Source organism: Nycticebus coucang, chromosome 7, assembly GCF_027406575.1.
Source record: "Nycticebus coucang isolate mNycCou1 chromosome 7, mNycCou1.pri, whole genome shotgun sequence".
Taxonomy (NCBI): domain Eukaryota; kingdom Metazoa; phylum Chordata; class Mammalia; order Primates; family Lorisidae; genus Nycticebus; species Nycticebus coucang.
The window spans coordinates 27,281,742-27,305,896 of record NC_069786.1 but is presented as its reverse complement, the minus strand read 5'-3'; the positions used below and the strand labels follow the sequence as shown (position 1 = coordinate 27,305,896).

The 24,155-nt window shown below is 36.8% G+C and overlaps 1 protein-coding gene across 6 annotated transcripts in view; it reads right to left on the bottom strand.

Moving 5' to 3' along the window:
* Window positions 1–24,155, bottom strand: part of RAB3GAP1 (RAB3 GTPase activating protein catalytic subunit 1) — a 142,813-nt gene that overhangs the window by 102,952 nt on the left and 15,706 nt on the right. For 4 of the 6 annotated variants that reach the window (XM_053596676.1, XM_053596678.1, XM_053596679.1 and 1 more), the window contains exons 4-5: window positions 8,328–8,460; window positions 3,439–3,517 (exon numbers count right to left, since the gene is read on the bottom strand). The exons of the other annotated variants lie outside the window; for them this stretch is intronic. In XM_053596676.1, coding sequence (XP_053452651.1) covers window positions 3,439–3,517; window positions 8,328–8,460 — 212 coding nt within the window. The remainder of the gene's footprint in view (window positions 1–3,438; window positions 3,518–8,327; window positions 8,461–24,155) is intronic. 6 annotated transcript variants of the gene reach the window in all.

The window sequence follows — 24,155 nt, the reverse complement described above, 5'->3', positions numbered from 1 at the left end:
CAAACTATTGATATACAGAATTTACTTCGCAAAGGCGCCATGTTGAATAAAAGAAGCCAGTCTCAAATGGTTTCACATGGTATAATTCTGTTCATATGACACTCTCAAAAGGACAGAACTACAATGACCAAGAATAGATCAATGATTCCAGAGATTATAAGGATGTAGGGATTATACTAAGGGACAAGAGACGTTTTTGGGGTGTTACAGAACTCTTCCTTCCTGTCTTTCTTTCCTCCCTCGCTCACTCCCCCCTCCCTTCTGTTCCTGTCTTCATTCCTTCCTTCCTTCCATTTCTGCCTTCCTTCTCTCTCTTTCTCTCTCTCTCCTCCTTTCTTCTTTATTGTTAGGGAGTCATTGAGGGTACAAAGAACCAGGTTACATTGATTTCATTTGTTAGGTAAAGTCCCTCTTATAATTGTGTCCCGCCCCCATAAGGTATGTCGCACACCGTGACCACCCTCCTCCTTCCCTCTCTGCTCTCATCTCCCCCTACCATGTACTAGGTCATTAATTGTCAGCATATCAGAATTGAGTACATGGGATTCTTGCTTCTCCATCCTTATGATGCTTCACCAGGAATAATGTGTTCGACTGTCATCTGATTTTTGTAATATTAGAAAACTATGTTTTCTAATTCTACAACTGTTCACCTCCCCCTATAAAGTCACGGAACTGTTCACCTCCCCTAAAAAGTCAATTTTATTGTATGCTAATTTTAAAAAAGTAACCCAAAAGGTTACAAAAACTCTACAAACAAGTTATTTACATCAATACATTAAAAGGTTTCATTTATTCATTCAACAAATATATATATATATATTTTTTTGAGACAGAGTTTTACTTTGTCACCCTCGGTACAGTGCCATGGTGTCACAGCTCACAGCAATCTCAAACTCTTGGGCTCAAGAGATTATCTTGCCTCAGCCTCCCAAGTAATTGGGACTACAAGCACCCACCACAATGCCCTGCTACTAGAAGGTATCACTCTGGCTCAGGCTGGTCTCAAACCTGTGAACGCAGGCAATCTACCCATCTTGGCCTCCCAGAGTGCTAGGATTACAGGCATGAGACACCATGCCCACTCTTCAACAAATATTTTTAACCGTGCACTATGTGCCAAGCAGTTTTGGAAAATACATATTAAAAAGCTGAACAGAAGTTATGGGACAGCATTCACATTTTGATAAACCTATTAGGTGTCAGTATCTTATTTAATCCTCACAACTACCCTGAAGGTGCCTATTATTTATTATTCTGACTTTACCAGTGCAGAAATGAACTCTGAAAAATTAAGTAACTTGCCCAAAGTTGCAGAGATACTAAGCGCCTGAGCTAGGAATTAAGCCTAATTTAGTATCTGGCAAAACAGTAGATATTCAATTAATGTTGAATGAATGTGTTCATGCAAAGCCCATGCTCTATGATACTATGTATGTTTTAACACCATCTTATCCAAAATAAATAAAGTTGGTGACGACCGTAGTTCAGTGGGTAGGGCGCTGGCCACACAACAGAGGCAGGCGGGTTCAAACCCGGCCCGGGCTAGCTAAAGCAACAATGACAACTGCAACAAAAAAATAGCTGGGCGTTGTGGTGAGTGCCTGTAGGCCCAGCTACTTGGGAGGCTGAGGCAAGAGAATCACTTAAGCCCAAGAGTTTGAGGTTGCTGTGAGCTATGATGCCAAGGCACTCTACTGAGGGTAACATAATGAGACTCTTGTCTCTAAAAATAAATAAATAAATAAAAGTTCAGAGACTCTTTGAATAATTGAAAAACCTGGGAAAGATCTTTTTAAATGTGATACATTGGATGGCCACAGTGACTTACACCTATAATCCTAGCACCCTGGAAGGCCAAGGCAGGCGGATTGCCTGAGCTCAGGAGTTCGAGACCAGCCTGAGCAAGAGTGAGACACCATCTACTAAAGCTAGAAAAACTAGCCCAGCATTCTGGCAGGCACCCGTGGTCCCAGTTACTCGGGAAGCTGAGGCAAGAGGATCTCTTGAGCCCAAGAGTTTGAAGCTGCTGTGAGCTATGATGCCAGAGCACTCTACTCAGGGCAAGAGAGTGACTATCAAATATATACATATATACATAAATAAATGTAATATGCTATATACCCTTTTTCCTTGGTAGATACGTAAGGCCCCCAGTGGATACCTGATAATGTATATAGTACCAAACCTGAAGTATACTGATTTTCCCTATACATACAAACCAATGACAAAGTTTAACTTGTAAATTAGTCACAGTGAGAGCTTAAGAACAATAAAATAGAAAAACTGTCACAATGTTTTCTGTGATAAAAGTTATGTGAATATTGTCTCTCTCTCCCTAAGATTTTAGTGTTCTATACTCACCTTTCTTCTTGTGATCTGTCCATCTGATAACGAAGATAGCTACTGTCCATCTGATAACCAAGACAGCTACTAAGTGACTGACCGGAGGGCAGAGTATACAGTGTATCTATGCTGGACAAGGGTAAGATTCACCTCCCAGATAGGACAGTGTGAGATTTCATCATGCTATTCAGAATAGTGTACAATTTAAAACTAAAAAATTATTTTTTTCTGAAATTTTCCATTCAATTTTTTTGGACTACAGTTGAATATGGGTAACCGAAACTGCAGAAAGCAAAACTATAGATAATGGGGAACTATTGCACTTCTTACATTAATGTATCACATTTATTGTTTAGACATAAGTGAGTTTTGACTTCACTACATAACTGAGATCAACATTTTATTTCAAGATAATATCCAATGATATTAAAATTTCTATGATACTTAAGTGTTCTGTGCTATCATCAAAACTACACTCAGGTACTACCCTTGATCATGAAACACACTGTGAAGAAAAGGGTGGAGAGGGCCTTTGTTACAGCTTCAATTACAACCTTGCTGGCAAGGTTGGCTCTTGGCTAATACCTGGGAATTTGGATTTAGAACAAGTTCTCATTATTCCCAAAACTGATTAAGAGTTACTCACTCTGCCTAAACTGTTTGTAAAATGTGGTTTATCCTAAATATCTATGTTCCTTGTGCGAGTCTACACTTTTGATATATCCCAATTAGAGGGTGCCTACATGATCAGCCCCCAATTAAAAACTTTGGGGCCTGAGCCTCTAACAAGCTTCTCTGATAGACAATGTTTCACTTGAACTGTCACAACTTGTTGCGGAAGGAACTGAGCACATCCTACATGACTCCATTAGGAAAGGACTCTTTACAAGCTTGTACTTAACTTTGGACTTTGCTTTATGTGCCTTTTCCCTTTGCTGATTTTTGCTTTGCCTCTTGTTGCTATAATAAATCAACTGTAAGCACAAGTATATGCTGAATCCTGTCAGTCCTCTTAGCAAATCACTAAAGGGCAGTCTTTTGAGTCTCTCTAACAATCATACTAAAAGATATAAGAATAAAATGTATACATACCATCTTACTAGGCAATGTGCTCTTGGAGGAAAGTCATTATTCATACACAGCAAATCTTGCATAGATTGCGGAATAACATCTACAAAAAGATTTCGTAATGAAAAGTTATTATGTTCACTATCAGGCAGAGTTCTATATGCTTTGAGGAAACACGTGTCTTGCTAGCCCATGTAGTTTTGCCATTGCATTAAGATTTATATCTATAGCTAGCTAAGATTGGGTGGAAAGGATCTCTCTCTCTCTCTCTCTCTCTCTCTCTTTCCCTCAAACAAAGCCAGCCTATAAAAAAGACACCTATCATGCCCATGTTTGTAATTTTTTCTTTTTTTTTTTGCTTCTAAGTCATAATCCAAACAATTCCTCACCCTTACTAAAAAGCTTTGTTTGATTTGTTCTTTTTTCCTTGCTCTTGTCTCACTTTTCTTCAAAATTCTTAGAGATCTGTTAACTTCCTATCACCTCCACAGCTAGCTTTCTCTGGTCCCCTAGCCATCTTAACACATTGTTGACTGGTCACAAGTTACCCAGTAACATGGTTAGTTTCCATGTAAAACTGCCAGTCAACAATGTGTTAACACAGCAGCTATTGCCTGACTCATTTCTCCCAGTCTTAATTCCCACTTGTCCCAAATTCAGGCTATTTAATTCTTTCTCCCCTCATCTCTCAGCTGCTTATTAATAGAATCACTTTGTGCCTCTAACATCTTAAATTGTTCTTGTAAAACCTCTACTCAGCTTCCTACTTCTAACCCATATATATACCTTTATGCACTTAAATTAATATTCATAATAAGACACTAACAGCAATGATCATTAAACTCACAAATATATTTGTATATAGACAGTCGCTGAGTTAAAAACATCTGCCTATGTACAACTCAACTCATACTTACAAATGGAGACTATTACAGTTAAGACCCTAAGTTACAAACATCCGCATTTCTGAATGAGAGCTATTACAGGTTAACAGGCAGAACAATGCACCTGTTCCATCCAACTTTGATATAAATCAACTTCAGAACAAAGCTGCAGAACCTATCTGGTCTGTAGTCTGGGGATAGCCTGTAATACAATAAATTCGAAACATAACCAGTATCTGTTCATAAAAAATACTTTTTATTGTATAACTATGGTTGCTCAGCAAATATACATTTTTAATTTTGCATAAAGGAGTAAATACAACACTAGTGACTTGATGCTACATATAACCAAAGCAATGGGCAACACCAAAAAATAAAAATAAAAAAATCAGTGCTCAAATCTTCTGCCCTCTGATAAAAGTTTTAAATGTGTAACTCTAAAGCTGAGCTGACGGTTTGCTAATAACTTTCACCATTAGTTATAGGTTCAATCACAACCAAATTAAAACTGTACCATATATACAATAATGGTCTATCTAGCTTAAATTCACTGTTTTCTGATACCACAGTTCTCTTCATCTCAGATGCACTGACCCTAAGCCTCCTTACTACAATAGCTCTTCCTTGATCTATGATCTTTCCTTAAATTAACAGCACTTAAAATTTCACTATCTTATAAGTTGCCTTAATTGATTAGCAGAATGTTGGACCTGGAAATCCCAGGCTATTATGACACCTCCCACCCATTGCAAACATTTCCCTTTTCCCTTTACTCTGAAGTTCTTTTTTTGTTTTTTGTTTATTAAATTATAGCTGTGTACATTAATGTGATCATGGGGCACCATACACTGGTTTTATAGACCATTTGACATATTTTCATCACACTGGTTAATATAGCCTTCCTAGCATTTTCTTAGTTATTGTGTTAAGACATTTATATTCTACATTTACTAAGTTTCACATGTACTCTTGTAAGATGCACCATAGGTGTAATCCCACCAATCACCCTCCCTCCTCTCCCTCTCCCCTTTCCCCATATTCTTAGGTTATAACTGGGTTATAGCTTCCATATGAAAGCCATAAATTAATTTCATAGTAGGGCTGAGTACATTGGATACTTTTTCTTCCATTCTTGAGATACTTTACTAAGAAGAGTATGTTCCAGCTCCATCCATGTAAACATAAAGGGGTAAAGTCTCCATCTTTCTTTAAGGCTGCATAATATTCCATGGTGCACATATACCACAATTTATTAATCCATTTGTGGATTGATGGGCACTTGGGCTTTTCCCATGACTTAGCAATTATGAATTGGGCTGCAATAAACATTCTGGTACAAATATCTTTCTTATAACGTGATTTTTGGTTTTCTGGGTATATACCTAGTAGAGGAATTATAGGATTGAATGGCAGGTCTATTTTTAGATCTCTAAGTGTGCTGCAAACATCTTTCCAAAAGGAATGCATTAATTTGCATTCCCACCAGCAGTGTAGAAGTGTTCCCTTTTCTCCACATCCACGCCAACATCTCTGGTCTTGGGATTTTGTGATATGGGCTAATCTTACTAGAGTTAGGTGATATCTCTCTCTTTTTTTTTTTTTTTGTAGAGACAGAGTCTCACTTTATGGCCCTCGTTAGAGTGCCATGGCATCACACAGCTCACAGCAACCTCCAACTCCTGGGCTTAAGCGATTCTCTTGCCTCAGCCTCCCGAGTAGCCCGCCACAACACCCGGCTATTTTTTGGTTGCAGTTCAGCCGGGGCCGGGTTTGAATCCACCACCCTCAGTATATGGGGCCGGCGCCTTACCAACTGAGCCACAGGCACCGCCAAAGTAGTTCTGATTTGCATTTCTCTGATGATTAAGGATGATGAGCATTTTTTTATATGTCTGTAGGCTGTGCGCCTGGTCTTCTTCTACTCTGAAGTTCTTATATTCATACTCTGGCTTAACTGTTTTGCTGTATAACTGTCTTACATATGTGTATATATGGTTGATATTATATCCTGGTTTCTGAATCTGAATGCAGATGTTATCAAATTTTTTATCTGTAATAATATGTATGTGTATATACATATTTGCATATATGTATATATACACATATATATATATAAAATAGAGAAAGCAATACAATTCTTTTATTTTTTTTTGAGACAGTCTCACTATGTCACCCTTGGTAAAGTACCGTGGCATCACAGCTCACAGCTTAAGTGATTCTCTTGCCTCAGCCTCCCAAGTAGCTGGGACTACAGGTGCCCGCCACAATGCCTGGCCCTTTTTTTTTTTTTGCAGTTTTTGGCCGGGGCTGGGTTTGAACCTGCCACCTCTAGCATATGGGGCTGGCGCCCTACCCCTTTGAGCCACAGGCGCCACCCAATGCCTGGCTATTTTTTGTTGTAGTTGTCGTTGTTTGGCAGGCCCGGGCTGGATTCAAACCCGCCAGCTCCAATGTATGTGGCTGGCACCCTAGCCAATGAGCTATAGACACTGAGCCGAAAGTGATATAATTCTATTCCTATACAAGAGAAGGCACAGACATTTCAAGTCTCTGCTTATAAATGATAATTGGTTTTAATCAGAAAAATATTAACACACACTGGCCTGTTTATTTGCTGAGTGATTAAAGAAGGGCATTTGACTGACAGCTCTGAAATTCATGTTTTTTCAATACTTTGCTTACTCACCCTTATACAATAGTATATCTCAAGACGGACAATTTTGGATGATGTGCTCTATTAACAATTGTAAACACCATTTACTGAGTATCCAGCATGGGTCAGGTACTGAGATCGTTGTTTATGTACAATATCTTATTACATTTTCACATTAACCCTCAGGTAATATTACTTCATTTTACAAATGAGATAATTCAAGTTTAGAGAGGTCAAGTAACTAGTACGTAGAAAAGCCAGAGTTTTAATATGCTTGGTCTAACTCCAAAATGTAAAGTATATCAAAATAATAGTACACTGACAAAACTGTCAAATCAATAGACAAATTTCCTTTATTTGCAAATCCTTCAGAGCTCGGCTTACTTGCTTAATTCTCTATAACATCTTTTTTGATCTCTCCCAGTTAAAACTGGTCTTTTCTCTCCTCTGAACTCTAGGAGAACTTTACTGGTACTTTGGGATGCCCCTTATTACTTTCTACCTCCTATTACTATTACTTATTTATATCTCCCCCACTGGAATGTGAGCTTCTTTTAAGTTTGGGTTCAAGAGGGCTTGGCAGGGTACTTAACACATATTAGGTATTCAATAATATGTGCCAATTTAATTTGTTTTAAAATGAATAGCACTATAGTTCTACTTCAGATGCAGAACTGTCTCATACTTTCAGATGTGAAACAACTGTGCATATATAAAACATTTCTGAAGTTTACTACTAAATTAAGAGAACTAAATATGTAATTCAGTTGTGTGTGGTAGCTTATGCCTGTATCCTAGCAATCTGGGAGGCTGAGGCAGGTGGACTGCTTGAGCTTAGGAGTTGGAGAACAGCCTAAGTAAGAGTGATACTCCCATCTCTACTAAAAATAGAAAAAAACTAGCTAGGCATTGTGGCAGGCACCTATAGTCCCAGATACTGGGGAGGCTGAGGCAAGTGGATTGCTTGAGCTCAAAAGTTTGAGGTTGGTGTGAGGTAGTACAACACGACACTCTACCCAGGGCGAAAGACTGAGACTGTATCAAAATAAAAACAAGAAAAATTTATAAATCAAAATTATGACTCTTAAAAGTTAGGAGTTAAAAATATGTTGTAAAAACTTACCTTCTGGGCTGTACTTGTGGCTTAATGGGTAGGGCACTGGCCCCATATACTGGCCCTGGCCAAAGTGCAACAACAACAACAAAAAAAAATAGCCAGGCGTTGTGGCAGGCGCCTATAGTCCCAGCTACTCAGGAGGCTGAGACAAGAGAATCGCCTAAGCCCAGGAGTTGGAGGTTGCTGTGAGCTGTGACACCATGGTACTCTACCGAGGGGAATAAAGTGAAACTTTGTCTCTATTAAAAAAAAAACGTACCTTCTAATAATTCATCCTTTCCTTCTTTATCAGTGAACTCTTGTACAAGATAATGATAAGTCACTGAGAACTTGAAGTCAGCAAAGGAAATTTCATCTGATTTCTCTTCCCATGTGCCAGTAGTAAATATACCCTGTATATAACAGTAAAATGGCAGAATATACACATTAAAGTATTCAATAGTTAATATTACATTTATTATTAACCACATGGATTTTTCCATTTTTCTGCTCACTGATCTAAATAACAGTTCCATCCTCTAGCTATCCTCTATATAATGAAAGAAAAAAGAAAAACACATAAATGAATAAAACAGAGGAAATTATTTTACAAATCATTTATCAGTGTCCTTAAAAAAATTCTCCTAAATTATTAACTTTATCAAATGACTTATAAAAATTATAATTTTTTGTGAGATAAGTCTCTATATAAAATCATGAATACACAGTAAATCTCATGTCTTTTTAAATACAAATAAAAACCTCTATCAATAGCAGAATTTCTATCAATTATTTTTAACTGAAAATGATTTAAATTTTACAAATTTTAGAAGTCAGAAAAAAGACATGGCAACAAAATTCTATTATAAAAATCTCAAATCTGATAACATCACTATGTATCACAACACACAGTATTATCTAACACCAGAAATTGCTTCATAAAGAAGTAGTCTATAGAGTCAATTTAAGTGACAAGACACCTATAGCACTTATTTGCTTCAGCAGTGGTTCTCAACCTTCCTAATGCGGTGACCCTTACAGTTCCTCATGTTGTGGTGACCCTCAACCATAAAATTATTTTTGTTGCTACTTCATAACTGTAATTTTGCTACTGTTATGAATCATAATGTAAATAACTGATATGCAGAATGTATGTAGGTGACCCCTGTGAAAGGGTCGTTCGACCCCCAAAAGGGGTTGTGACCCACAGGTTGAGAACCAACGGCTTAACCAATTACTGGAAGCTTCTTTATCAAGCTTTGGCATGAAGGGCTTTTATTTGAATAGAAACTTCTTGAATGGAAAACATTTTAATTAAAAGTTCCAAAGAGTTTCTTACTTATATAACATAACCATTAAAAAGGAAATTTTTTCCACAGAGCTTCTCATTTCCCATAGAAAAGAATATTTCACTGGAGCGGTAAATAGTCATTACCGCATAGCACCACTACAATGTAGGAAAGGCCAACCAAACAGCCTGCCAAGCATAGAGTCCCAAACTGGATGGAAAACGTTTTAGCAATGACTCTACAAGTTGCTGAGTATTTAAGAAATGTTTTCATAGCTATACATAATATAAGCACCTGAATGTTTTATATACAGGGTGGACATAAAGTTCATGTGCAATTTACTGTGTTAAACTACCTTAAATTGCACACAAACTTTATGTCTACCCTGTATATTCCTGACAAGGTATTTACAATTCTGAATTAAGTTAAATCATATTTTAAGTTTCCTAAATGCATACTACATAAATGTATCAAGTATCAATCTCTGGCCCAGCGTGGTGATTCACATCAATAATTCCAGGGCTTTGGGAGGCCAAGGCAGGTTTTTGGGAGGATCATTTTGGAAGCCAGGAGTTAGAGGCATAGGCAACACAGGGAAGCCCTGTCTCTATAAAAAAATTAAAAATTAGACAGTGCACCTATAGACTTAGAATCTTGGAAGACTGAGGTGGGAGGATTGCTTGAGCCCAGTGAACTATGATAGCTGCACTATAGCCTGGGGGACAGAGCAAGACCCTGTCTTAGAAAAATAAAATAATAAAAAGATACATACCAATGTTTTTATTAAAAGATGAACTGCCATGTAGGATACACATCAAAAATCATGATTTTGTGTGTGAGACTTCATTAATATGAGGTTAACCTGTGTTAAATCAAGGTATCTATGGCCTACACCAAAAGTCTCCAATCTCGAAGAATTAATACGATAATATACATAAGAGTGTAGTTTGCCAGGAGGAATGCCCACTACAAACCAGTTAAGGCTAAAACTATGAAAGAGGAGGAAGTCTAGAAAATGAAAAGTAAGCCTCTTTTTCATGTTTGCTGTAAAACTAAAATATATTCTTTTTAGATGAGATAATCTTATCCTAATCCTAGATTCCTGTACTTTTGCAAACCTTATCAATTTATATAGAGGATTTGATTAGAATCAATAAAAAGAAGTCATCCAGGTTCTGTCTCCAAAAACGACTTGTCAAGATAATTTAGTTCAAATGAAAAACAACATTCTAACATCTAATATTCAGTTCATCAAAATTAACTCCAGAAAATGAAAAGAAACATATAGATTGGAAAAAAGAAAACTAACTATATTCACACATTACTTATGTATGCAGAATAGCCAAAAGAATATACAAACTACTAAAACTAACTGATGTGTTTAGAGTTTACAAAGTTGGAAAATTCAAGGTCAATATAGAAAAAGCACCTACATTTTTACATATTAGCAACAAACACTTGGAAAGTGAAAAATTAAGTACCACTCTTACATAAAAAAGTGTTTAGGAATAAACTTAATGAGAAATAAGCAAAAATTCTACCTAAAGTATTTCAAAATATTGCAGTGACATATTAAAGACATAATAGAAATATATCATATTGATGAACTAGAAGATATAACACTGATAAGATATCAATTCTTTCCAAGTTGATACATAAATTCAACACATTCCCAATCAAAATCCAAACAGGCATTTTATAAAAACTGACAAGCTTATTCTAAAACTAGTGTGAAAATCCAAATGACCTAAAATAACTAAAATAATTTTGATGAGTAAGTATACTATCTGATTTTAAGACTTACTTTGCACCTATGGTGCATCTTACAATGGTACATGTGAAACTTACTAAATGTAGAATATAAATGTCTTAACACAATAACTAAGAAAATGCCAGGAAGGCTATGTTAACCAGTGTGATGAAAATATGTCAAATGGTATATAAAACCAGTGTATGGTGCCCGTGATTGCATTAATGTACACAGCTATGATTTAATAATAAAAAAAAAGATTTACTTTGCTACAATAACGAAAACAATATTATACTGATATAAAGACAGATCAAGGAAACATAATAAAGAGTCCAGAAAATATATTCGCATTCATACTCGACTTTATAACAGAGGTGTCTCTGGAATTCAGTGGAAGAAATTGTGGTCCTTTCAACAAATGGTCCTGGAGTAGATATTCACAAGGAGGAAAACATAGGAGAATATCTTGGGATCTTGGGAATATCTTGGCATGAGCAAGGATTCCATTGACAGGGCACAAAAAGCACCAATGATAAATTAAAACAGTGAGAAAATGAACTTCAGCAAAATAAAATGTGTTTATCAAAAGACATAGGGGAAATGACTGGGGAAGCTATGCTTTAGAGGAAGAAACAAAATATATATCTGAAAAAATACTTATAATCAGGATGTATGAGGCTAATAAAAAAATTAGACAAGCTTGTTTGTTTTAATAAGCAAAAAGACTTGAATAGATAGCAGAAGCTATAAATGACCCAAGAATACAGTAATTGTGATAACTTAAGGATTATTCAGTATTACTAGTCACCAATGAAATGCAAATTAAAATCACAATGAGATACCACTTCTCACCCAACAGAATGAATAAAAATAAAAATCTAACAATGCCTAGTGTCACAGAGAAGTTGGAGCAACATGAAATCTAATACACTGCTAAGAGCATAAAATGACACAAACAATGTAGAAGATAGTTTGGTAGTTTTTTTTTTTTTTGCGAGACAATCTCACTTTGTCGCCCTTGGTAGAGTGCTGGAGCATCATAGCTCACAGTAACCTCAAACTCCTAGGCTCAAGAGATCCTCTTGCCTCAGCCTCCCCAGTAGCTGGGACTACTGGCACCTACGACAAAGCTCAGCTATTTTTAGAGAGGCCACTGCATACCGGCCTGGAATATAGAGTGAGACCCTTGCGCAGGCTGGTCTCCCAAATCCTGAGCTCAAGAAATCCACCCACCTCTGCCTCCAAGAGTGCTGATTAAAGGCATGAGCCACCATGCCTGGCTTAGTTTGGTAGTTTCTAATAAAAATAAATTTTTTTTGAGAGATGGTCTTGCTCTGTCACCCCAACTAAAATGCAGTGGCCTAATCATAGCTCACTGTAATCTTGAACATTCAAAGTCAAGTGATCAATGTCCCAAATAGTTGGGGCTATAGGGGTCCAGGATCATGCCCGGCTAATTTTTTTTTTTTTATGTAGAAATGAGGTCTCACTGTGTTGCCTATTCTGGTCTCAAACTCCTGGGCTCAAGCTATCTACCTGCCTCAGCCTCCCCAAATGCTGGGAGAGGCATGAGATAGACATGAGCCATTGCACCCCACAAGTCTCTAATAACTTCTCTAAAACCCAGCAATTACTCTCCTAAGAATACCCAAAGAAATCAAAGCAAATTTTCACAAAATTGTTCACAAAGGCTTTATTAAATGGAACAATTTAAATGCCTACCAATAGGAGAAAGTATAAGTATACTGTGGTATAGTCACACAGTAAAAGGAATATATACAACAGGGGTAAATTTTTTAAACTTTATGTTAAACAAATTTAAACACAAAGAGTATATACTGTATAAAATCTCTTTATATAAAGCTCAAGAACAGGCAAAATTATAACATACAGTGAAAGAAATCAAACCTGGGACTGACAGGAGAGAGAAACAAATATTTCTGGGATAACGAAAATGTATTTTGATTTAGATGGTGGCAACAAGGTGATATAAAAAAAATCATACATTTCAGTTCTATACATTTTGGTGTGTATAAATAATAACCCCCAAAAGAAGAAAGTATACCTTCAAAAGATTTTAAAACATGAAAAAAAAAATTATATCTTCTGAGGAAAATACCAGGATTAGGGAAAAAATGCCTTTTCCAAAAGATAATGGCAATTATGTAAGAACAATGGCACTAAATATCATCATTTGGTACCAGCAATCCTTTCCACTTATCTTTCAACCTACTCAATAAACTTCAGGCAACTAAGATACCTAAAGTTTATACCAGAGCTTTGGAGGAGCCAAGATCTCAATATAATAAAGATCATTGCTTTCGTTGAAGCTTTCATAGTACAAACCTTAAATTATTTTAATAGTTTTCCATCCTTTTTCCATATAGTTATCCTCCTAAAAGACAAATCTTATACTGTTCCTCCTCCCCTTAAAATATTTCAATAGCAGGGCGGCGCCTGTGGCTCAGTGAGCAGGGCGCCGGCCCCATATACGGAGGGTGGCGGTTTCAAACCCAGCCCCGGCCAAACTGCAACAAAAAATAGCCGGGCGTTGTGGCAGGTGCCTGTAGTCCCAGCTACTCGGGAGGCTGAGGCAGGAGAATCGCCTAAGCCCAGGAGTTGGAGGTTGCTGTGAGCTGTGTGACGCCACAGCACTCTACCGAGGGCAATAAAGTGAAACTCTGTCTCTACAAAAAAAATAAAAAATAAAATAAAAAATATTTCAATAGCAGTATCCAATGTACTCAGCCCTACTATGAAACTAATTTTTGGCTTTCACATGAAAGCTATAACCCAGTTATAACCTAAGAATTTGGGGAAGGGGAAGAGGGGGTAGGGAGGATGGGCGGAGGGAGGGTGATAGGTGGATTACACCTGTGGTTCATCTTACAAGGGTACACGTGAAACTTAGTAAATGTAGAATATAACTGTCTTAACACAATAACTAAGAAAATGCCAGGAAGGCTATGTTAACCAGTGTGATGAAAATGTGTCAAACTGTTTATAAAACAAATGTATGGTGCCCCATGATCACATTAATGTACACAGCTATGATTTAAAATTAATAATAAAAAATCTATATATATTTCAATAGCTTTCTATAACTTATAATAGTGGCCTTTCAAGCTTTTTTTTTTGTAGAGACAGAGTCTCACCTTATGGCCCTCGGTAGAGTGCCGTGGCATCACACAGCTCACAGCAACCTCCAACTCCTGGGCTTAGGCGATTCTCCTGCCTCAGCCTCCTGAGTAGCTGGGACTACAGGCACCCACCACGACGCCTGGCTATTTTTTTGTTGCAGTTTGGCCGGGGCTGGGTTTGAAACCGCCACCCTCGGTATATGGGGCCAGCGCCCTGCTCACTGAGCCACAGGCACCGCCCCCCTTTCAAGCTTTTTAATCATGTAGTCTATCTGTAAAAATTTGAGTATATGCTTCCATATATGTAAATTTTATTCCCAAATCCTGTATTATAGTAATACCTAAACAATGTATTACATATATTGTATAAAAACAAAAAAACTGACATTAAAAAGGATGCAAAAATATAATATGATTAGTATAAAACACAAATGTTTCACCTCTAAGACAGCCCTGTACTCACACAGGCCACACTGAACTCATACAAAGGCCACAGTTCTAGCCCCACCCCTTTCTGGTTTTACCCCCACAGCTCTATTCCATCTTTTGTGTTACAATTCTGCTTAACAACTTGTATTTCCCAGAGGTGTGAGGTGTGCTTTCTCTTCCACATTTGTGATAGATGGCCATTCCTATTGCTCTTCTTCACTTTATTCTATTTTTTAGAGACAGCGTCTCACTCTATATTCCAGGCTGGTATGCAGTGGCCTCATCATAGCTCACTGCAGCCTCAAACTCCTGGACTTTAGCAATCCTCAGCCTCTGGAGTACCTGGGACTAAGGCATGCACCACCACATCCAACTAATTATTTTAATTTTTTTTAGAGATAGGTTCTTAATATGTTGCCCAGGCTGGTCTCTTAACTCCTGGGCTCAAGCGATTCTCCTGCCTCAGCCTCCCAAATAGTTGGGACTACAGGCCTGAGCCATTGTGCCCAGCCTCTACTTTCTTCTTTTACTATACTGTTACCTCATTCTTCAAAACTCAACCTAAATATTAATTCCTATAGAACGTTTGCTTTATCTTCAAGCAGTTATTTTTCTTCAGCACCTTGTTCAAGTCACAAGAGATCTTATTCTAATTATTTATATGTCTATGTCTCCAATTGTTGTATAAAACAAACACTATTTCTATCCATCTATGCAGCCCAGTATTTAACAGTACCCATGCATTTAATGATTTTAGAAATTATATTTGTCAATATTCATAATAACCTCCATATGTCTCAAAGGTGGTAGGAAATATTTCCTAACAAGTATGTTATCCGGCATATTACATGTATCTGGATAATATACATACTACAACTAATCTAATAACATAAAATAGAACATAACCCCAACCAAAAGCAATTCCATGAATTGCTACAACTGGACAGCTACAAGCAAAAGAATAAAGCTGAATCCTTTTCTTCTCCAGACATAAAAATTAACTCAAATGAATCAGAGATCTAAATATAAGAGCTAAACTACAGATACCAGGAGAAAGTGAAAGGACAACTCATGATAATGCATGCTGCAATATAGAGGATGGGAAAAGATACCTGGAAATTATATATCTTATAAGGAACCTGGATCGAAAATACATAAAGAACTCTTACAACTGAGTAAGAACAAGACAAGCCAATTTAAAATTGGGCAAAGGATCTGAACAGACATTTCTCTGAAGAAGGTATTCAAATAGCCAGTAAGAACATGAAAAAACGTTCATCATTATCAGCAATGAAAACATTTTCATTAGGAAATACAAATCAAACCATAATAAGATACCACCAGGATGGTTATACAATAAAAAAAAAAAAAATCAAGTGTTAGTCAGGATGTAGAACTATATATTCCTAGTAGAATTATAAAATGAAGAGATCACTTTGGAAAACAGTGGTAGGTCCTTAAAAGGATAAAAAGTTAAGTTACTACTGGGGCGGCACCTATGACTCAAGGAGTAGGGTGCCAGCCCCATATACGGGAGGTGGCGGGTTCGAACCCGACCCTGGCAAAAAAAAAAAGTAGTAAAGTTAAGTTACTCTGTGACGTAGAAATTCTTCTCTTAGGTATATACTGAAGTATATACTTGGACACACAAACACACATGAATGCTCATAGAAGCATTGCTCACAGTAACCAAAAGATGGAATCAACCAAAATTATCATTAATAATCAAATGGATAAATCAAATGTGGTATATCCCTACAGTGAAATATTATTCAGCAATGGGAAGGAATGGAGTACAGTTGGGCCTATGTATTCGCAGGTTCCACATCCTTGTATTCAACTGCGGATTGAAAATATTTGTGGAAAAAAAACAATAAAAATAATGCAATAAAAATAATATAAATAAAAAATATAACAACTATTTACATAGCATTTATATTACATTAGATATTATAAATAATCTAGAGATGATAGCTGCAGGAGGTGGGGAAGATGGGGGATGGGAAAGGGTTCTGGAACCAATCCTGCTCAGATAATGAGGGATGACTCAACTGATAACTACAATATGGATTAATCTTTAAAACATGCTAAGTGAAAGAAACCAGTTACAACAGGCTACACATTTTAAGATTCCATTTATAAAATGTCCAGAATAGGAAAATCTGTAAGAAGGGAATGAAGTTTAGTTGTTGCCTAGGGGGAAAATGCTATAAGGTTTCTCTGGGAGGTGATAAAAATATTCTAAAATTGTGGTGATGGTTGTACAATCCGTCAATATACTAAAAACCATTAAATTATATATCTTAAATTGATAAAACTATATGGTCTATAAATTATATTTCAATAAAAAACTTAGGCCAGTTGTGGATGGATCACTTGAGCTCAAGAGTTTGAGACAAGACTGAGCAAGAGCGAGATCCTGTCTCCGCAATACAGAAAAAACTAGCTGTGCATTGTGGTGGGTGACTGTAGTCCCAGCTACTCCGGAGGCTGAGGCAAGAGGATCACCTAAGCCCAAGAGTTTGAGGTTGCTATGACGTGAGCTATGACAACACGGCACCTTACCCAGGGTGACAGAGTGAGACTCTGTCTCAAAACAAACAAACAAACAAACAAAAAAACCCCAATATTTATCATCTACTGTGCCTTGAAAGATCTCAAGTATTTTTGAATTGGCCTGTGAAGAAATGAAGAAATCTTTAAAAATGAAGATAATTAATACTCACTAGGCAATTCATCTATTTCTGGAATAAAATAAATCAACTGTTTCTTTAATCACAAGTGACCCTAGAACTGTACACTTTTCAAATAGCTTTCCTAAAACAAAACAAATATGTAATGATGTTGGCAAAGTAGTATGTAAATAAAAACCTAGAAGAACTCAATTCCAACAAATACCTGATCTTCTGATGTTATAGTACATATTATAGATTAACAATAATTCCAAAAGATAGTAAAAATGTGAAAGAGTAACCTGGAAGGCTGCCACAGCTTTCACCATCAATTTTGTTATAAAGGAGATTTGCTACTTTGAGGAATTTTTATGCGGTGTGACATAATATGTGACATGGTTTTAACACTAATGAATATTTGTTTTAGGCAGAATTTCTAGTTCAATGCATTTTTTATGCAGTCATGCATCTAGATATTTTGATCAAAACAACTTTAAATAAAAAATTATATCTAATCATTAAGAAAACCAACCCATTTACATATATATACCTTTCATTCTTTTTTAGGTGGCCTGGTTGGCCCTCTGCCTGGATGAAGATCATCTCTCCAAAAGCGTGTAAGTAGAGAAGTGAATGATAGCAAGGCTCAGTCTACGTGTATGTCACTTTGACTTTAATTCCAGAGGATTATTAAACATCCTAATAAGGGAAATTGAAAACTAAGGGGAATTTGAGATGGTCCTTCTTGAGTCATGAAAGTACTATCCTAATGAACAGTAGAACATTCAAATACCTAAGAACCCTAATAGTAAGAGATCCTAGGCCAGGCGTCCTCAAACTTTTTAAACAGGGGGCCAATTCACTGTCCCTCAGACCGCTGGAGGGCTGGACTATAGTTTAAAAAAATTTTTTTGAACAAATTCCTATGCACATTGCACGTATCTTATTTTGAAGTAAAAAAACAAAACGGGAACAAATACAATCACACCACCTCATGTGGCCCACGGGCCGCAGTTTGAGGACCCCTGTCCTAGGCAAAGGGGACACAGCCAAGTATAAGTGAACTGACCAGGTAGACTCAAGCAGGCATAAGATACATTGACTAAGCCTTCTTTAAAGGAAACAAGTATCCTTTAGTGCGATTTGGGCACTCAACTCTAATAGGAGCTTGTGCCTATCTCAGTAATCAAAACCCATACTTCCTTTTTTTTTTTTTTTTTTTTTGAGATAGTCTCACCCTGTTGCCCTGGGTAGAGTGCCATAGCATCACCACAACTACAGCAATCTCCAAACTCTTGGCTTCAAGTGATCCTCTTGCCTCAGCTTCCCAAGTAGCTGGGACTACAGGCACCAGCAATGACACTGGCTTAGTTTTTCTATTTTTAGTAGAGATGGGAGTCTTGCTCTCGCTAAGGCTGGTCTCGAACTCCTGAGCTCAACCAATCCGCCTGCCTTAACCTCCCACACTGCTAGGATCCATACTCTTTTCTGAGCCAACCTGGCTTCAATTCAAGCTGGTGTGTTTTATCTCCTGATGGGACGTTCTCATTTGTATATATGAACTTTTTATCTGTTTACAAATATATATCAATCACATATATGTATATCCACCAAGGATATTAATTAAGCCAATTGCATATACCTAAAGTTCATTACAAATGTTATTTATTTATTTAGTTAGTTATTTTTGACACAAAGTCTCACTATGTTGCCCTCAGTAGAATGCCATGGGGTCACAGCTCATAGCAACCTTAAACTCTTGGGCTTAAGAGATTCTCTTGCCTCAGACTCCCAAGCAGCTGGGGCTACAGGTGCCCGCCACAATGCCTGGCTCTTTTTTGTTGCAGTTGTCATTGCTATTTAACTGAACCAGGCCAGGTTCGAACCCACCAGCCTGGGTATATGTGACCGGTGTCCTACCCATTGAGCTACAGGTGCCGCCCTACAAATATTTTTTAAAAGTAAAAACACACTATACCAATTAATTCCCTACCCTTCAACATAATAACTAACGTATATTAAGTGCTTACTAAGCTAGATAATTCATATGTATACACACACACACACACACACAAAATCTTCTAACACTGTAAGTATTAACCCCACTTTATAGATGATAAAAGTTGAGAGACAAATTTTAACTGGTAAAAGTTATTTACCACGCCACTTACCAGTATGGTTTTGATCAAACTGGAATTTGAGCTACCATGGCCCTGTTCTTCTCCCTAGAAGCTAAGGAAGGAGGATCACTTGAGCCACATACGTGTGTGTGTGTGTGTGTGTAGTATATACATACTATATATTCAATAGTACATATGACTCTAACACGTATCATGAGAAGTAGTGAGAATAATAAGTGGATCAGAACTTAAAGAGAAGGTTGGGTAAATGCCAGATGATTAAGTCATAAACAGATTTGTACAAAAATCTGGACCCCAGGTAGCCTTTAGGCAAGCTGAAACTGGCAAGAATGAGCAAATAAAGCTTTAGGTCAGGAAACTGGACAGCAAATTTAGAAAACAAATAGCCCAACTCAGGTGAAGTTTCCTATGCTGCAGAAGAGAAAAAAGGTGGAGAGTAAACCTCTGACAACGGAAGCCAATGAGTATCAGGCCTAGACATTCAGACCATTTATAGGCAATAAAGAGCCATTGAAGGCTTCTTTGAAGCCTTGTAACATGACAGTGTTAATTTAGCAGGAGAATACATCTGAAAACACTGTAAGGAGAAAAAGAAGAAATGAGAAAGAGAAGGTAGGGAATGGGAAAGCAGAAAGAGGTGAGCCAAAAAGGCAGTAAGAAAGTAGTATAGCCCAGTGATTACATAGGAAAATAATGGGGGGTATTGGTCTTATTGGAATGTATATGTTTAATTTACAGTAATTAAAACAAAATGCGGCTGGGCACAGTTGCTCATGTGTGTAATGCTAGCATTCTGGAAGGCTGAGGCAGGTGGATTGCTTGAGCTCAGGAGTTCAAGACCAGCCTGAGCAAGACTGAGATCCCCATGTCTAAAAATAGCTGGGTATTGTGGTGGGTGCCTTGTAGTCCCATCTAGTTAAGAGGCTGAGGCAAGAGGATCTCTTGAGCCCAAGAGTTTGAGGCTACTGTGAGCTATGACGCCATGGCACTCTACCATCAGTGACAAAGTAGGACTATGTCTCAAAAAAAAAAAAAAAAAAAGAAAAAGTGTGTTTATAGGAATAGACAACATTTAGAATCCAGAAACTGACCCCAAATATATATAGAACTTAGTATATGATAAAATGGACATACCCAATAGGACAGTTAGGGAAAAGTTGGCTATCCGATAGAAATAAAATCACGGTCTCATTTCATTCCCCCAAATTAAATTTAAGTACATATCTAAAAGTTAAAACAAAAAAATATTTTTTTCAGAAAAATTTATAAGCACTAAAAAATAGAAAAGCAAAAACTTATCATCTTCAGATCACAAGGCCCTTTCTACATATACATATAATACAAAATCTAGAAGTCATAGAGAGACTAACTACTTCAAAATATAAACTCTCGATACCTTAGCGGTTCTCAATCTTTGGGGTCGCCTAAATACATCCTGCATATCAGATATTTACACTACAATTCATAACAGTAGCAAAATTACAGTTATGAAGTAGCAACGAAAATAATTTTCTGATTGGGGGTCACCATAACATGAGGAACTATATTAAAGGGTCACAGCACTTGGGAGGTTGAGAACCACAGCCTTAGACCATATACAAAAATTAAAATAAACCAACAATCTAAACATAAGAGCTAGAAGTATAAATCTCTTAGAAGTTAATAGGGTAAAAGCTTCATGACATTGGACTTGCAATGATTTCTTAGACATGACATCAAAAACACAGGCAAGAAAAGAAAACATAAATTGATTTAATCAAAATTAAAAACTTCTGTACACCAAAGGACACTAGCAACAGAGGAAAAAGGCAACTCCTAGAATGGGAGAAAATATTTGCAAACTATATGTCACATAAGTGATTAGTATCCAGAATATATAAAGAACTCTTTCAACTCAACAACAAAAATACAAATTACAAAATGAGCAAAGGGACTTGAATGGACAGTTCTCCAAAGATAAATGGGCAATAAGAACAGGCAAAGATGGTCAACATCACTAATTACTTGGGAAAGATAAATCAAAACCACAATGAGATACCACTTAACATGCATTAGGATAACAACCATTGAAAATAAAACAGCACACCAGAAAACAGCAAGTACAGAGATACAGGCGGATAGAAATCGGAAGCCTTGCACATTGCTGATAGAAACGTTAACTAAAGCAGTCATTGTGGAAAACAATATGAAGTTCCTCAAAAATGAAACAAAGAGGCCAGGCATGGTGACTTATGACTGTAATTCTAGCATGCTGGTAGGCCGAGGCAGATGGATTGCTTGAGCTCAGGAGTTCAAGACCAGCCTGAGCAAGAGCGAGACCCTGTCTCTAATTTGCCTCTAGTTTTGCCTCTAGTTTGCCTCTAGTTTGCCTAAAGAGGAAAACTAGCCACGTATTGTGGCTGGCTTCTGTAGCGGAGGCAAGAGGATCAACTTGAACCCAAGAGTATGAGGTTGCTGTGAGCTATGATGCCATGGTACTCTACCCAGGGAGATAGAGTAAGACTGTTGTCTCAAAAAAATAAATATATAAATAAAATAAAATACAAAATAAATTAAAGAATTATTATATGATCCAGCACTTCCACTTCTGGTTATATTTAAGAAGAAATGACAGCAGGAACTTGAACAAATATTTGTACACAATCATAGCAGCACTGTTTATAACACTCAAAAAGGAGAGGCAACCCAAGTATCCACTGACATATGAATGAATGGATTAAAAAATACCTATAATGAAAATAAAAAATATAATACCTACACTGAAATATCATTCAGCCTTTAAAAGGAATGAAGTTCAACACATGCTACAACATGGATGAACCTTGAAGACATTATGCTAGAGTAAAATGAGCCAGACTCAGAGGACAAATACTGTATGATTCCTCTTATACGAAGTTGTTATTGTTTAATGGCAGTTTTAATTTGAAATGATAAAATAAGTTCTGGATATGAATGGTGGTGATATTTGCAAAGCAACGTGACTATATTTAATGCCGCTGAATTGTACACTTAAAAATGGTTAAAACGGTAAATTTTATGTTATGTATTTTGCCACAGTAAAAAACATCTAAACTCTTGTGAGGCAAAAGACATTCAAATTAAAAGAAAAATGATGCTCTAGGGATAATGTTTGCAACACAGAGTTAGCATTCATAAAAACATCATATAAAAGCCCTTCTACAATTCAGTAAGATGGTAGAAAACTGAATAGTGCTTATCACAAGCCATCAGAAGGAAATTCTAATGCCTAATAAACACAAAGGAATGCTAAATCTCACCAGTGCTCAGAAAAATTACAAATAAAAATGATAGTTTTAACCTATTACATGGGCAAAAATATAATGAAAATAAAGTGTTAAAGGGGGATATGGGTACTTTCATATATCAAGGGTGGGGAAAGTATATATTCAACTACTTTGGTGGAAAACATGACTATATTTATCAACAATGAGAATCATGTCCCTTTGATCTAATAATTCTATCTTTAAAAATGTTACAAAACTGCCGGGTATGGTGGTTCATGCTTGAAATTCTAGTACTCTGGGAGGCCAACGCAGGTGGACTGCTTAAGCTCATGAGTTCTAGACCAGACTGAGCAAAAGCGAGACCCCACCTCTACTAAAAATGAAAAACTGACCCAAGAGTATCACTTGAGTCCAAGAGCTTGAGGTTGCTTTGAGCTATCATGCCAGGGAATTCCATCCAGGATAATAGAATAAAATTCTGTCTCAAAAAAAAAAGAAATGTCACAAAAATATTCACAAGTCTGCAAGAGTATACATACAATAAAGCTTACCACCACAGTACAACTGCAAAACTGGAAAGTAAACGTTTCTCAGTATCTCATCATGACAGTCATAATATAGTGGACTACAATGCAAACATTAAAGTAACGAAGTATGTTTATGTCCCATCTTGCAAAAGTGTCAACAAAATATAAAGCTAATTTTAAAAAGTCAGTTGTAATACAAAACATATGATCTTAATGTAATACTTTTTTTCTTCTAGTATTTTTCTGAAATCTCAGAAGCATTTTTTAAAAAACATTAAAAAGGCTGGGCACTGTGGCTCATGCCTATAATCCTAGCACTTTGGGAGGCCGAGATGGGAGGATTACTTGAGCTCAGAAGTTCGAGACCAGCCTGAGCAAGAGACACCATTTCTAAAAAAAATAGCCAGGCATTGTGGCAGTCCCAGCTACTTGGGAAGCTGAGACCAGAGAATCACTTCATCCCATGAGTCTGAGGTTGCTGTGAGCTATGACGCAACAGCACTCTACCCAGGGCAACATAGTGAGACTATGTCTCAAAAAATAGAAAAATAAAAAACATTAAAAACATGAATACTAGATAATGAAAAGGAATTCAAGGATAAGAGCGCAAAAGCAATTTCCATGACTTATTTCATATATCATTAAGATAAGAAACTGTGCTTAGAAAGATAAAAATTTCTATTTCATTTTATATTTTCTGTTAGCATTTTAGTAGTATATGAAATCAAAATAATTTTTGTAAGGTCAAGTGTTTATAATCCATTCAAATCTTTTAAATAAATTAATAAAACTGCTTTCTACTGATTGAGAGATTAATGTAATATTTTGGACACAGGGTGAAGATGAGGATAGAAACTAGAAACAAAGGAAGCAGCAGATGATTTTGGAGGATTCAACATTTAAGGGCTGGTAGAA